This window comes from Arachis hypogaea, chromosome 14 (assembly GCF_003086295.3).
Source record: "Arachis hypogaea cultivar Tifrunner chromosome 14, arahy.Tifrunner.gnm2.J5K5, whole genome shotgun sequence".
In the NCBI taxonomy this organism is placed as follows: Eukaryota; Viridiplantae; Streptophyta; class Magnoliopsida; order Fabales; family Fabaceae; genus Arachis; species Arachis hypogaea.
In genome coordinates this window covers 39060054-39076215 of record NC_092049.1, presented here as the reverse complement: position 1 = coordinate 39076215, position 16162 = coordinate 39060054, and the positions used below count along the sequence as shown (strand labels likewise).

The following is a 16162-nucleotide window of genomic DNA, read 5'->3' as shown; positions in this document are numbered from 1 at the left end:
AGTGGGTGAAGGATTGAATAAATCACTCAGATTCAGCACAAAATATATCATAAAATATGGGTTTATCAATGATCAAGAGGTAAGCTCCACCAATGAATAATGTGTGGAAGAAGTTGGTGGGTAAGGAATTGAAGTTGAAAAAGCTTGCCAAGAGGTAGAGGTAGTCAAAGAAGAGCTCAAGGGAGTGGAACTTGTAAGATCATTAGGACCATCCCTTCCTAAGTCACCATCCAACACAACATTCAAGTGGGTAAAATTCTTATCCCTAAACTTTAATTTCTCACTTGAATATGGTTTGCTTGAGACGGATGGGCAACTTAGAGCTCTTTGTGGAATTAAGAGCAAGAGAGAATTAGTTAATGGGTGGAATTGCCAATCAAGGTTCTTTTTAGTTGGAAATTCAAAGTATAAGTGCAATGGTTGGTATAGTTCTCAATTGTATGGATCTAGGAGGAGAATTTGGTGTCCAAGTGAGAATTCTATGTGTTTGCCACCCAAATGGACTTGTCTTGATCAACTTGAAGATTGGTGTAGAAACAAGATTTGGGATCCGGGCATATATGAGGATCAATTTTGGGAGCCCTTAGCTTGTGTGGAACTTCACCAAAGTTTGGTGCCGTTAATTTTGAGATTTGGAGCTTACTTGAAATCCAAGCATTGGTGGAAGTTCAAGGATGAATACAACCATAATCCACCTTGACAAGGAGCTTCCCAATTGTCCTACTTAAGGACTTAAACTAAAAGTGCTAGGTGGGAGATACCCCACCATGGTAAACTCTTTCCATTCTCTTGTATATATAATCGATGAATGAATTGAGTTGCCATTGTTGGGTAGTTTTCTTCTTTGCATATTCTTGTTTTAGTATTTTGGTTGCTAGTTTGTTTGATTAGATTTATGCCTTAAGTTGTGGAATAGTTGTTGTTAAATTGTATTTTGCTAGAAGTGTAAGTTTTGTTTGCTTTGTATTAGAAAATTTTTCAAAAACCAAAAAAGTTGTTGTTAAATTTGAATTTTAGTTGCTTTAGAATGCTTATAGATTAGGAGAGTGCCCTGTTTCTGTTTTATGCCCCTTTAAAAAAATGGCGCGCCACGCCTAAGCATGGCCGACATGCATGCGTCGTTTGCCATATTTGGACTCCTGGTACAAAAACCAGAGTTGTGCTGGAGTGGTGCTGGTTTTGTGCAAATAGCACAATTTGACCCCACGCGTACGCGTGGGTGACGCTTACGCGTTACCTGTACTTTCTGCATTCCACGCGTACGCGTGGGCAACGCTTACGTGTCGCTTGTCCCTGTTGCCTCCCACGCGCACGCGTGGGCAACACTTATGCGTCGCCTCGCGCCCTGTTTCTTCTCCTTTCTTCTTCTTTCTTCTTCCTTCTTCTCTTCTTCTTCTTTCTTTCTACCTTTCTTCTTCTCTCTTCTTCCTTTCTTACTTTCTTCTTTTCCCTCTCTTAAAAAAAATAATAAATAAATAAATAAATAAAAATAATAAAAAATTTCACTTTTTATTTTTCTCATCTTTCGTTTTCTTTTGTTTATTGTACTTGCTTATTTTCATTCATTGCATTTTAATTTTGTTTTTATAGCTAATTCTTCTTTTCTTTCTAAGTTTCTTGTTTTAACATTGGTGTTAGATTTCTCTTACTCAATTGTTGAGAATTTCTTGGATTAATTTGGTGCTTCTTGACTTGTTTGGTATTGTTGGGTGATAAAATTTTTAGGTCAATGCTTAATATTTGATAACTCTTGCATCCTTTGTGCATTGACATGAACTTTTAATGTCTCTCATGACCCACTCTTTCTTGTTTGAACTTGGTGCCTAGCATGTTCTTCATGGCATTTACTTATGCTTTGACTTTACTCTTGCATCAAGTTTTAGTTGCTATGCCCTTTGCCTATATTGCTCTCTCACTTACATGCGTAGCTAACATGTAGTGAGAACCCTACTTTTATTCGGCATTAGCCCCCGCTTATGTTCTATTTGCTTTAATATCTTTGTAGTGGGCTTAACTTTCTTTCTTTTTCCTCTCCTTTTAGGATGGCCACCAAAAGGGAAAGGAAAAGCATTCTAAATGGGGCAACAAACAAGTTCATCCGCACAATCTTTTGAAAGAGCTCATCAGTTGTAGCAACCCATCCACCTTGCTCTTCTTAGCATGCACTGAGGATGGTGCAAAATTTTTAAAGTGTGGGGAGGTCGTCCGACCAATCTCCGTGGGTAACAACTTCCTTTTTCAACACCAATGTTAGCTAGTTGTTGCATTGCATGATAGGTTGCATGTTAGTTAGAATTTGTACATATTTTACCACTTCTTTTATATTAGGACTACTTGGTTAGGGTGATGATTTCTTTTCCAAGAAACTATTTTTAGGGCACCCTACCAATTTGAAAAATTTTTTTGTTGAACTTGCTTGAAGAATTTATCTTGGAACATGGTTTGAGCTAAGAACACATAAGCATGTGAGTTTTGAGCCCAATTGTGTGGTTACATCATATAACTACTTATTTTTATTCTTGTGTGTATTATTCTCTTTTTATGATTGTAATCTTTGATTTGTTTGATTCTTTATGTCCATTATTCCATGTATACATGTATTTATATGATTGAGGCCATCATTTTATTTAGCTCACTTACCCAAATAGCCTACCTTTCATCAACTATTGTTAGCCAAATTTGAGCCTATTTAATCCCTTTTGTTCTTAATTTTAGCACATCACTACCCCTAAGTGAAAAATAATAAATGTCCCTTAATTTGGATCTTTGATTAGCTTAAGCTAGTGAGGGTGTGTATCATTTGGGTATGAAAAGCTTGGGACATTGATTGAGGTAAAAGTGTATTTTGTATTTTTGTTGAAAATCATGGGATTGGATACGTTCTTATGCATTAAATATGTAAAACCATATGCATTGATACGTTTGTATGTACTTTGTTGTGAAAAAAATATGAAAAAAATGTAGAAAAAAAATAAAAATAAAAGAAACAAAAATATATAGAAGAAAAAATGCAATAAAAAGGGGACAAAAATGCCCCAAAGCAAAGTAATAATAACAATGCATATGGAATGTGAATTAAAGAGAATGCATGAGTATGTGAAAAAGTGGGAACCATGGGTAGCTAGGTATTGTATTAGAATTATATAGGCTGTTGTATATGTTTGGTGAGAGCTTAGCTAATCAAAGATTCAAATTTCAAGCTCACTTGACCATATGCATCCTTACCTTTATCCTAGCCCCAGTACAACTTATGAATAAGTCCTCATGATAAATATATGCATGCATTGAATAATTATTGATTGTTAGATGAAAAACAAATCATAGAAAGTATGATTAGAAGAGAATTGAGTGAATCAACCCTATACACTTGAGTGACTAGAGCGGATACACGTCCCGTGAGGGTTCGATGCTCAATTCCCTATTCCCAACTTTCACGAGCTTTCTTCTTGCAAGTCTATTTGAACTTCATTTTGAGATTTGAATTTGTGGAGTTTGTGAGTCGTCATATGACCTTAACCCTACTTGTTCATATATGTCTTGGAGATTGATTTACTTTTAACCAAGTAGGTAGAAGCCTTTTGCATCTAGTTGCATGCATGTAGATAGGTTATTATAATTTATTTGCATTGAATAAATGTTCATACCCCATTTTTTATCTTTCTTAGTTTAGCATGAGGACATGCTTAGTTTAAGTGTGGGGAGGTTTGATAAATCCTAATTTTGTGGTTTATCTTGTGTTGATTTTAGGAGATTTTATCAACTTTTCTCACATTTATTCAATGAAATAGCATGGTTTTGTGAATCTCTCCTAATTTGTGCTTAAGAGTAAAAACATATTTTTTAGACCTTTAATTCGCTAATTTTACTTCACTTTAATTCCATTCAATGCCTTGATATGTTTGTTAAGTGATTTCAGGATTAAAAGGCAAAGATTGGGTTGAAGGAATGAAGAAAAAGCATGCAAAAATGGAGAACTCATGAAGAAATGAAGGAATTGCTAAGCTGTCAATCTTGACCTCTTCATACTAAATCGATCATAACTTGAGCTACAGAGATCCAAATGAGGCGGTTCCAGTTGCGTTGGAAAGCTAACATCCGGGGCTTCAAAATGATATGCAATTTTTTATAGTTTCCTTGCAGTTAGGCGACGCGCACGCGTTGCAGGATCAGCGTGACTCACTTAAAGGCAACACGTGACCAGCGATTTCTGAAGCATTTTGGGCCCAATCCAATCCATTTCTGATGCTATTGAATCAGAGATTGAAAGGAAAATGAACCAAGTAATCATAGGAGAGTTTTCATGATGTTTTAGGGTAGAATTCTAGAGAGAGAGAGGCTTTTTTCTCTCTCTAGATTTAGGGTTCTTATTTCTATTTCCTTTTTTATCTAGATTTTAATCTTGTTTCATTTTAGTTTTCCTTTACTTTTAATTGTTCTAGTATTTTAGTTTACTTACTTCTCTTGTTAATTTCTTATGTTGCTCTCTTTTATGTTGATGAACCATTGTTGGATCTTGATTTCGTCTAATGCAATTTTATGTTTCCATGTCTTCTTTTATGTTTATCTTCATTGCTATTGTTGAATTCTTGCTTATGTTAGTTATGGGTTTTGTTAATTCTTGCATTTTGTGATGTTTACTTTTATTGCACTCTAGGTGTTTGATAAAATATTTGCACTAGTTTTTGAGTAGCTTTCTTTACTCTTGGCCTAAGTTAAGGGAATTGAGTGACCTTGAGTCATTGGGTCTCATTGAATTGGTGATTTGAGAACCCTATGTGGTCAATTTGATAACCATTGATACTAGCCTACTACTAAGTCAATTAGTAGCTAGGTTAGGACTTATGAATTGATGTTGGTCTAGCCATTTGACATACTTCAAGTATAGAAGTAGACTCAATGAGCTCGGTTCTTCATAATTGTCAATACATGGTTTGTAGACAAAGATGGTGATCGCAATTTCCATGCCCTAGCCAAGAGTTCCTTTCCTTTGTTTTATTAGTTAATTGTCGTTTACTTTCTTGTTATTATATTTTCTTGTCAATTACAAATCAAACCCCCTTGCATCTTCATAGCCAATAATTGAACACTTCATTGCAATTCCTTGTGACACGACTCGAGGTTTGAATACTTCGGTTAATTTTCATTGGGGTTTGTACTTGTGACAACCAAAATCTTTAAAACTTGTTTTGAGTATTTTTAGTTGGTTGGGAACTATACTACCAACAGAATTATTTTGTGTGAAATTCCTAACCATACAAAAATACTCTTTCAGTAAGCTTCTGCAATCTCCTTCATCTACATGAGAACCATGGAGGAGATTTCCTCAGCGGAGAATTGCTTTTCCTCTCCCTTGTAGTTCACCACGATCATGGGCTTGTCGCCAGGACCTGGAATCACCTTGAACGGCCACAATTTCACCAAATAACACCAACAATGGCAACAACAACTCAAATACCCTTCATCATCATCTTTCTCCCTTAACCTCTTCACTCCACTGTTTACCTCAACCTCCTCCCTACTCCACTCTCTCCAGTCTCCACCCAAATCTTTAACAACAACAATACCAACTATTTTTTTTAATTTCAAAAAAATCAAACAAACCAACACAGAATCAACAATAACAATAAAGTAAAGAATGCAGCAACAACGCACATAACTATATTTAATAAATCAACTTAGGGGAGACAGCGACAGTAACATTCTTTTGTCACATGGAATTAGAAGTTGGGCAAGAAGGAACTGGCACATCAATAACCCCTTCAAGCACAACACTCAGAAACTAGTCCTAATTGCACAAACAAAACTCAGAAACTGCCACGAACAAAACAAAAAAATTGAAAATTTTCTATGAACCCAGATCATGATTCAACTTCGGATTCCATAGAAACGAATCAAAATTGTTCCTTTCGAAGAAGGAAGATCTAAAACGACCGAAAATCACTTAATGAAAAAAAAAAGAGAAAATTAATAAAAAGGAGAAGATTTTACATTTTTGACAAGGATGAAATTAGTGGTAACGAGAGTGGTGACTATACCGCCGAAAAAATATGTGTATTTAAATATGTGTTTAAATTTCAGTATTATTTTTAAATAGTGAATTTAAAAATTAATAGTGAATTTAAAAATTAATTATTTTATTAAAAATATACAATTTGATATGTAATACTCTTTTACAATAGTACATAAAAATTAAATTTAAAGTTAAAAATAATTGATATAAGATGTTTTTTTTTTTTTTGTTAAAAGGAAATTAAAAAGAATAAGAGAAAACGACGTCGTTCGTCCATACCAGTGTAAAGTCATCATCATCAACATCATCATCATCACAGTGGAAGAGGTTGTTTCCTCCTCTCATCCCTCACTCACTCGACAGTCGACACACACACACTGTCAATGAGGTGAAGCATAGCATAGCTTTGCTTAACTCAATTTCAAACATTATCACTACCCTTTTTGTCATTACCCTATTTTCTTTTCTTCTCTTATCAGTGTTCCTGTGCTATCACTACGCACCACAACCACAGGTAAGAGATAACCTCTCTTCTTTTTTTTTTCTTTTTTCCTTTTGGTATAGTTTTCATTATTTTATGTGGCTGTTCTCTGCAAGTGAAAAATTTCATTACTTTTTGCAAAGTTCACTATAAAATGGACTCCAATTTCATATGAAACCAAATTTGCTTTGTGTATCGTTAATTCGTTACTTCTTAAAGAAATATACTTGTTAGGCGGTGTTAGCTTAGTTGTTAAGCTATGTCTGTTCATCAAAATTATAAATGTATTTTCTTTTTCCTTTTTTTTATTATTCAGAATAATATGGAAATCAGTGGCACCCACAATGGGAGTAGCATGATGTGGTTCTTCAAGGATCGAGGGTTTGATGATAACAGCATACATGGAATTTTCAGAAAGTGCAAACGCCTAGAGAGTGTTCACAAAGAGAGAGCAAATGAGAATTGGGAATACTTGAGAACCATTGGAATTCAAGAGAGGAAGATTCCTTCCATTGTTTCGAAATGCCCCAAGATCCTGGCCCTCGACCTCAACGAGAAGATTGTCCCCATGGTTGAGTGTCTCAGGACACTAGGAACAAAACCCCATGAAGTCACCTCTGCCATTGCCAAGTTCCCTCACATACTCTCGCACAGCGTCGAAGAGAAGCTCTGTCCCCTCTTGGCATTCTTTCAGGCATTAGGCATACCCGAGAAGCAAATTGGGAAAGTGATACTGATCAATCCTCGGCTTATCAGCTACAGCATTGAAACAAAGTTGAAAGAGATTGTGGACTTCCTTGCTAGCCTTGGTCTTGATAAAGATGGAATGATTGGAAAAGTCATAATGAAGTTCCCGTTTATAATGGGTTATAGTGTTAACAAGAGGCTCCGGCCGACTTCAGAGTTTCTGAGGTCGATAGGCCTAAGTGAGTTAGATCTTCAGGCTGTAGCTATGAACTTCCCTGCAATCTTAAGTAGAGATGCAAAAAAGGCTTTGGTGCCCAATTATGATTTCTTAAAGAAATGTGGATTTCAAGACCCACAAATATCTGCTTTGGTTGTTGGTTTTCCTCCTATCTTGATCAAGAGCATACAGAATTCTTTAGAGCCAAGGATTAGGTTTTTAGTGGACGTGATGGGGAGACAAGTCGATGAAGTCATTGATTATCCTTGCTTCTTTCGTCATGGCCTCAAAAGAAGGTTAGAGTCGCGGCACAAACTTCTAAAGCAGCGGAACCTAGATTGTAGCTTGAGTGAAATGCTGGCCTATAATCAGAAGAAGTTCAACATGAAGTTTGGCTTGTTAAAATTGAGTAACTAATTTATGGTTTTTGCTATTAGTTTAATAGTTTGATCTATATATCTGTCTTCTTTTTAAATTTATGGCATTTAATATTCATCTGATTGTTTGCTCTAATCCTAGTCTTGTGATCTTGTGATCTTTGTGTGACATATATACTGGGGTTTCCTCTGTCATAATGCCGTGATGGCAACAAGGTCTCGTGAGTCCTGTTGCCATATACGCAACGGTTTTCGACATGTCAAATTCTTTGCAGCAAGTTTCATGGATTGTGAATAAAGATTTAGGTAAAGAAACTCAGTCAATATCTGGTTGAGTATAATCAGAAATTTTCATTTGTTCTCTCTAATCAATTGTTAATATCATTAACTTAACCCTACCTTAAATACATTGTGATCATGATGCCTGGAAATTGATAGTCAAACTAAGCACAATTGTGGTGCCTATAAACCAATTTGGTGAATGTTTCAGTGTAGCATGTGAAAAATACATTGCCAATGTGTTTAAAGAGGATTAGAAAAAAACATACCCTAATACTTCCCTGTTACTAATAGAAAACATTGCTATGACTTTTCCCTCTCAATCTTCTCTATTCTCTTGAGATTATTTTAGTTTTAATATGGTATAGTCGTGGAAATAAAAGTCAACTTAAATCTCACCTGGGCGTTACCCTGCTTGCTGCAGTAATAAGAAATTGTTCAAGAATATAAACACACTCATTTAATTGCTTTAATTTTGACCTATCGCAAGAGTACATGATAAGCTGATATTAACACCATATCTAGTTATAACTTACAATTAAGCAAACTTTTCCTTCTAAATTATGTATTATACATGTAAATCACTCTGAATGCTTGAACTAGCAAGCACCAAGTGGTTTTCCATTTAACTAGATCAAAATGCTTGCAAGGTAACAACTAATAAGCAGAAGCATAAATGACAAAGTTTCTTAACACAATCATTTACACTATAGGATGCTACACTGATTCATTATATATGAATTCGAAGGTAGCTTGGTTGCAGCAGTTGCCGCCGCCACAACTTTTTTTTCTTTTTTGGTATTTTTTTGGATGATTTATTCTGCAATGTTAATTAAATTATCAGTAATGTGGCATAATTGTGTGTGCTCCCTCTGGGATGGTTGATTGGTTTTTCATTGCTGTTGAAAGTGAAGCTACGGCCTCTCCAACTGTCAAGAACAGGTTTTGTGCTGGTATGAATTCATCGGCTTCATCTACTCTTTTCAGCTTTTCTATGACCTCGGCGAGTGGATTCACCAGCACAAGCTGTCAAAAGTCACATGAATTAGTCACATTTGAGATGTAGATTTTAGACTTATGTATCAAAAAGTGTGTAAATAAATAAAGTAAATGACAGTTTAGGATCCTTGCCTCAATTCCCTTCTTTTCCAATGCTGCTTTCAAATCCCTGAAAAGTGAAATTCCACTTGTGTCGATGGCACTCACAGCTGAAAATTACAAAAAGATGCGATGCACATTAGTTTTTTTTGTTGGATGAGTACCCTTTACATGGTAAGAAGGAAGAACATGAGTATATTAGTGATTCCTAGAAACTATGAACCTAGTGACACCTTGCAACATATAACTTAATAACAAGAAAATCAGCACAATATGAATTTTCAACTTTAGTATGTCTTAACTAATGATCTTACCTGACATTTCCAGGATCACAAATTGAAGGCTTGAGTATTCCTTTTTGTTGTCTTCTTCATCTTCAATCCATCGTAACGTCCTAAATTTGACATGCCAATGTTGAGTACCAGAGGAAACAAAAACAATGCACCAAGAACAAGTTTACATTACTGAATATGTAAGGCTGAAACTAACCTTTCGTTGAGGTATGTTATGTTAGCGAAATTGATGGGAGCTTCAATGCTTAAAATGAGAAAACCAGGTACTCTCACAGCTTCCTTATACTGATGAAGATTTCTATATATGTCTGTCCCTGGTATCTTTCCCAACATAACTGTTTTAGGCCTTGTAATTTGCAGTAAGATCTTAAATGTTGATAATCCAACCTGATCAATATTACAATCATTACTTGTCAATCAAAAAGAGCTCCAATGTGTTTTTTTTTTCTACTTGTAATTCCACATATGCATTTGTCTCTGCATTCTAGTTACTCCCTTGTTTAAGATGCATAAATAGGATATATCCAAAAAACAGTGGATCTTGTTTTTTCTAGAGAAAGTAAGGAATTAGTGAATTACTCCTTAATGTTCTTTTTTTATGTCGGTGACCTTTTTTGGTGCATCGTTTTATCAAGAGTAAAGTTTGTTTTTTGTCTGTAACTTGTGTTTTTCGTAAAAAATATCTCCAACGTTTAATTTCATTTAATTTTGTCCATTACGTTTTCGATTTGTGTCAATTATCCCTAGACATTAACTTCATTTAAAACATTATGGACAAAATTGAAAACACCCAGGGGCAGCTTTGACACTAATAAAAAAGTTAGAGATAAAATTGAATGAATCGAAAACGTTGGACGACAAAATTGAATAAAATTAAACGTTAGGAATATTTTTAAAGAAAAGAGTAAACTTTGGGACAAAAAACATACCTTATTTTTTTATCAATGTATCTATTATATCTAGATATATTGATTTAAAGATGTACCAGAAAGTGACAATGACATAGAAAAACCAGAGGAAATTTGAGAAAAACATGAAGAAACTCGTGAACTTACTGCGAGAGCAAGTCCATGCTGGACAGAGATGAAAATAACACCAAAGAATGCGGTCAACATAACAATGAAATCGAATTTGTCGATCCTCCAGATGAGGCAAGCAGCAGGGATATCAATGAGACCGATCACCGCCGTGACTATGATTGCACCCAACACAACATTAGGCGTGTATTGGAACAATGGCATAAGGAAAAGGAGGGTCACCATGACTGTCACAGACATCACTACATTCGACACGGCTGATTTCGCCCCAGCATTGTTATTAACCGCTGAGCGAGAGAATGCACCTGAAATTCATTGTCTTAACTTGTAAGTTTCTTCACGCTATGCTTCATTAGCATCAAAGGGAGTCACTTGAAAGGTTTTTAAGGCTGCAGAAAAGTTGAACCTGTTGTAACATAGCAGGAAGTGAAGGAGCCAACCACATTCATGAATCCGATGGCCATCATTTCTTTATTACCATCCACTTTGTAGTTTCTGAGAGCTGCAAATGTTCTTCCTACTGCAATTCCTTCCTGTTTAACACATTCCAATTTTATCCATTAATACTAGTTTAGATCAAACCAATTGTGAACCAGTAATTGATATGCTGCATCTTCTACTATGTGTGTGTCAAAATTTTGTTGTTGATGGCTCCTAACTAAAACACAGAGTAAGTGTAAAAGTATGATTGGGTGTTAATATAAAACTTATATGGTCATTATATGAAAAATTAAACTTGATGAGTTTATTATTTTCTATGCATTATCAATGTAAAACATTTTTAGTTTTTTACACATCCAATAAGTGTTACAGCATAGATAAAAATGAAAATTTCTAAGTTGTCAACACTTTCTTTGATTTTGTCTTATATTTGAACTAATAGTAGCCAGTTTTTCTATTTTCATACTAAAAATATAGGTTCCTAATATTTTTCGATAAAAATAACATTTATTAATATGAAATATAAAGTATAGGACTTACAGTGAGGGATAAAATGCCTGTGATAATCCCAGTTTTTATGACAAGGCCTAGATGACTTCCATGAAACCGCAACATGTTCCAAGAAGGAGGATTTATTCCTTCTTGCAGTTTTCCAATCTAGCAAAGCACAGTTACTTAGTAATTGTGATCATAATTATCATTTTTTCCCTTCTATATTGCACTGTTATTTTAACAGTGTTGGTCAATTTAAATTAATTTATCTGTATTCAAATATATTAATATATGAATTTACAAAAGAAAATCAATATAGAAAGAGAATAAAAGGAGTATAAGTAACTTACTACACTGATGCCATGGTTTTGGCCCTTAATTGCAAAAACCAAGATAGTTGAGATGATAACAGATACAAGAGGAGCACCAGCTGAGACCCAGAAAAGTTTTGGTTTTCTTATACTCTGCATGCATTTATTTAGATGAGTTATTCAAAACTACCATGGATGCATTTATTGTGAGAGAGTACATTTATATACTCATGCACAAAAATAAGAGTGGTACGTCATTATTATATTATATCAAATATTTTGAACAGTTTGAACATGGAGAGCACTTTAATAAATCCAATTTTACTTGCAGAGTCAAAAATTGGTATTTTCGGGAATTATGGTATAATAGATTATAGGCCCTTTTAATAAACATTTGAAAGCTGAAATATGGTTCTAGTTTAGATTAGTGCTCATCTAAGTTCTTAGTGGTGCGTAATAAGCAAAGAATAATTGGGAGTTAATTTTTTTTATTAATTTTAGATATTTTAAAAATAAATTATTTATCTTACATTTTAGATTTTAAACTATAAATCTTCTAAGGAATGAAAATTTTTAAAATTAAAAAAAATTAATATTAACTAATTAAAAATTAGTTTTTTGACCAATTTTTTAGACAATTCTGAATAGTACTAACACAATTTTGCATATTATATGGAGGAAGAATTTTGTTTTTTTTTTGTTTTTTTTTTAAGTTGGCTATTTAAATTGTTCAAATAACAAAACCCCTTATAAAATATCTCTTAAATATTAACGGGAGAAGCCAGAGGACCACTTCTTTGTTGTTGAATTAAATGTAGGTAGTACCGAGCAGTACCAAAAACCAAAATAAAGTGTACTGACCGTAATTAATATATATATTTTAAAAATATATAATGAATATACATTAAGTGTTTGTAAATATTTTTGTCTAAGGAAAAATTTGAAGACACAACTGTAGTTATCTTAGTTGACAAAGAATAAATTTAAATCTCATGAAGTCTTAACTCTTGAGTGTGATGTTCGTTATTGATAAGTGATATGTAACGGTGATCAAAGTGTTTCAAAACATATTTAACTCTAATAAAATGACCAATGCCAAATTTATTTACCATAAAAAAATTGCCCAATTTATTTAAATATATATTTTTCTCAAGAAGAGAACAAAAGTGCAAATGCATTGAACTCAGAGGTTACTACGGAATCCGTGACTCTGAACCCACTGTGGCATGTTTAAATTCGGTCATAGGAATTAAAGCCTGAACTCTGAAGTGAAGAGCAAACAGGTGTTTGATTTCTCCTTCCATGAAGATTTCATCTTTTAACGTTGTCTTAATGGCCTTGTCTTATTGCTACTCTTGGACTTGAAGGTAGTTACATATGTTTCTCAGAGAGAAATTTTTAACTAATACTTAGGTTAACTATCAATATCTTTAAGTGTTATCCTGTTACCAAATAAACCTAAAGTATTAAATATCCCAAAAACATGTACTTATATTATAAATATGAACATTTTTTTATATAATTAAAACCAAATGGATTATTTTAAAATCATTTTTCAAGTAAAATATTTAAATATAAATTAATTGTATAATTGATTAATAAAAGCTGTAAATAAATAACAAATTGTAATTAACTATGTAAAGGAAAAGTTATTGTATAAGAGAAGTTTTTCTTCAAATGTATTTTGTAAGCATACAGTAATTTCTGGCAGTAGAAATTACATAGCAGAAAGAAAAATAAAAATAGGAGGGAAATTAAATAACGTACAATGTGTCTTGCCAGTAATAGTAGCATCAAGAAGCAAATTCCCATTAGTATTGTTTGCCATGACCACTGCCACATAATAAAACCACAAAAATCACTTTTTGAGACACAATATAGATGGAAACAAATACCATTGTTTATGAATGCAAGTGGTATTGTGTGTATATGTATATTATTTTGGAGGAATAATGTTTGTACTATTTAATTTTTTGTCTTCTTTTATTTTTTATCATTTATTTTTAATATTAAAATGAAAATTATACAAAAATACATAAAAATAGTGTATATAATTTTTTTTTATTTTCTCTGTGTTCATGCATTATGTTTTTGTAATATATATAAAAGGAGTAGTATATAATTATATATATGTATATTTTAATTAATTAACCTCATGAACATTGTGAAAGACAGAAGTCATAACAGGAACCAGGCCCATTTGTTTAGTGAAATGTGTGATTCCAAGGAGGCTCTTAAGTTGTTGCAGTGAAACAATTATAGCTGCTCCAGCCATGAAACCAATAAGTATGGCCTTTGATAAAAAGTCAATGATAAACCCAAGCCTGCATTAAATATAATTATGGTAGTATAATTGAGAAATTTGGAAAGATGAAAAGAATATTACTAAAGATAACAAGACCAATAATTATTATATATTATGTTTATGATATGATATATAATAATATAATCCTACTATAACGATTTGCAATACAATTAATTGGACTATTTCAGAAATATTTTGACCCCCTGAACATTTTACACTCATCTATATACTAAAAATAAAAAACAAAATATCAATTTTGTAATATTTTTTTAATCTCTACTACTAATTATATGTAATAATTATTACTATTTTTTTATAAAATTAAAATTATATATTTTACCGTGTCTGACAAAACACATGACAGACACGTGTGTATCTTACTAAAAAAAATCTTATAATAATTTTGTGCGTCTAAATAAGTGATAAGTAATAACTCTAGTAATTGTAATTGAAATTAAAAGGAGAAAAAGGGAAGAAAAGTGCAAATAAACATAAAAAGTGATTATTAATTAATGTATTAACCTTAGAATCCCAAGAGAAGCTTGAAAGAGACCAGCAAAGAAGGTAGAAGTGAAAGCAAGCTGAAGAAAGAGAAGAGGGTCTGTTGTTGGAGACACTTCTTGCCTCAACATGGATCCAAGAACAAGAGAAGCAATTGAAACTGGTCCTACAGCTAGGTCCCTTGAGCTTCCAAGCACAGCATAAACAAGTGGCGGAACAAAGCTAGAATCTAAAATAAACAACAACAAAAATATATGCCAAAATCAACCAACATAACATAACAACTCACCCCCCATCATAGCACAACTTGTGCGGAACAAGAATCAATAATAATACACTTACATAGTCCCACAATTGGAGGAAGGTTTGCAAGCTTTGCATAACTGATTCCCTGAATAACAAAAGGAAAATCCATAATTCAATAAAAAAAATATATAAACACAAAATGTCTAAAATTCAATCCTGATTACACTTTATTATATTATTTTAAATAAAAATTTAGTTTCAATTTAAAATTATTTATGTGAATAATACACAAATTAAAATGAGAGTGTACATTATTTACATTTCAAACATTAAAAAAAAAATAGAAAGAAAAAACACGTGTCAAATTTACATGTAGCTTTATGGAAAAGTTTATTAGGCTTTTAGGAGAAATAGTTTACGAGACAGAAAGAACATTTGGACTATGCAAAGTGCCTAACCTGAGGGATGGCCAAACTAGCAATGGTGAGGCCAGCGATAAGGTCAGATTTGAAGAGTTGGAAGGTATAATTAGGACCCCATTGAAGAATAGGGAAGAAATATTGAGCTCCAAGAACAAATTTGGTCTTCAAAGGTTGTCCCTTGAATTGCCTCAAAGGATCATCAGGGAAGAATGTTTCCTTGAGCCTAGCCTTGAGCTTCTGGAAGGTGCTCTTGTGTGGTGGAGCCACAACATGGTGCACTTCTTCCATTGCCACTTCTACACAATGAGAATGCAAAATAATATTGTTGTTATTGTTATGTTCCATTAGGAATAACACAATAATAATAATAATAATAATAATAATAATAATGTTGATGTATGTATATGTTATCTAAGGTAAGGGGTATGTATATATATGTGGGTTTCGAGAGAAATGGTTTGGTTCCTTTTTATTTGAGAGTTCCTCAACCTACCCCATTCATCAACACAAACAAAGACCGCTATAATAAAAACAAGATCGCACCCTGTGTTTACTAAAGTACAAAAGGATAAAAACAAATAAACATACAATAATAGTTTCAGAAATTGAAAAGAAAAGAAAATAATAGTGTTGTATATGCCAAAACGTTGTGTATGTGAGGTAACTTAATTGAGTCCTTAATTCACATTTCATTTACCTGTTTGGTATAATGATCAGTAATAAAAAAATACTTTTAAATATAAAAATCAATCACAAATATCTTGTTGTGAATCCGATATATAATTAATAAATTTGATTATAACTATAAATTTTATTTGGTTTTTTAATTAAATTTAATTTAACTGTTATTATAAGTTGTATGTCTCTCAAAAATATTATTATTAAAATATTTATAAATGTGAAATATCAATTATTTTATGAATTAATTTTTGAGTTGAGTTTTACTAAACGTTTAAATCTATTTA

General features: G+C 32.9%; 2 protein-coding genes across 2 annotated transcripts; one reads left to right on the top strand and one right to left on the bottom strand.

Moving 5' to 3' along the window:
• Window positions 1-6245: 6245 nt before the first annotated feature.
• LOC112742001 (transcription termination factor MTERF6, chloroplastic/mitochondrial) lies at window positions 6246-11101 on the top strand. The gene is made up of 3 exons (XM_025791212.3): window positions 6246-6524; window positions 6808-8078; window positions 9477-11101. Exon 2 carries the CDS (start codon window positions 6814-6816, stop codon window positions 7810-7812), a length of 999 nt encoding a protein of 332 aa, XP_025646997.1. The 5' UTR covers window positions 6246-6524; window positions 6808-6813; the 3' UTR covers window positions 7813-8078; window positions 9477-11101.
• LOC112742000 (probable sulfate transporter 3.3) lies at window positions 8486-15759 on the bottom strand. Its single transcript, XM_025791211.3, has 13 exons — window positions 15234-15759; window positions 14872-14920; window positions 14551-14758; window positions 13876-14047; window positions 13491-13556; window positions 11763-11876; window positions 11461-11577; window positions 10886-11012; window positions 10498-10784; window positions 9639-9829; window positions 9464-9543; window positions 9183-9259; window positions 8486-9077 (listed from the first exon to the last, which is right to left on the bottom strand). The coding sequence occupies exons 1-13, from the start codon at window positions 15540-15542 to the stop codon at window positions 8892-8894; spliced, it is 1983 nt and encodes a 660-aa protein (XP_025646996.1). The 5' UTR covers window positions 15543-15759; the 3' UTR covers window positions 8486-8891.
• Window positions 15760-16162: the final 403 nt, after the last annotated feature.

Excerpts from the sequence above, each read along its gene's own strand:
- LOC112742001 (XM_025791212.3), top strand. The coding sequence starts at position 6,814 with ATGGAAATCAGTGGCACCCACAATGGGAGTAGCATGATGTGGTTCTTC.
- LOC112742000 (XM_025791211.3), bottom strand. The coding sequence starts at position 15,542 with ATGGAACATAACAATAACAACAATATTATTTTGCATTCTCATTGTGTA. Across the intron at positions 14,759-14,871 it reads TCCTCCAATTGTGGGACTAT|ATTCTAGCTTTGTTCCGCCA; the intron begins GTAAGTGTATTA and ends TGTTTATTTTAG. Across the intron at positions 9,830-10,497 it reads AGCATGGACTTGCTCTCGCA|GTTGGATTATCAACATTTAA; the intron begins GTAAGTTCACGA and ends AATATTGATCAG.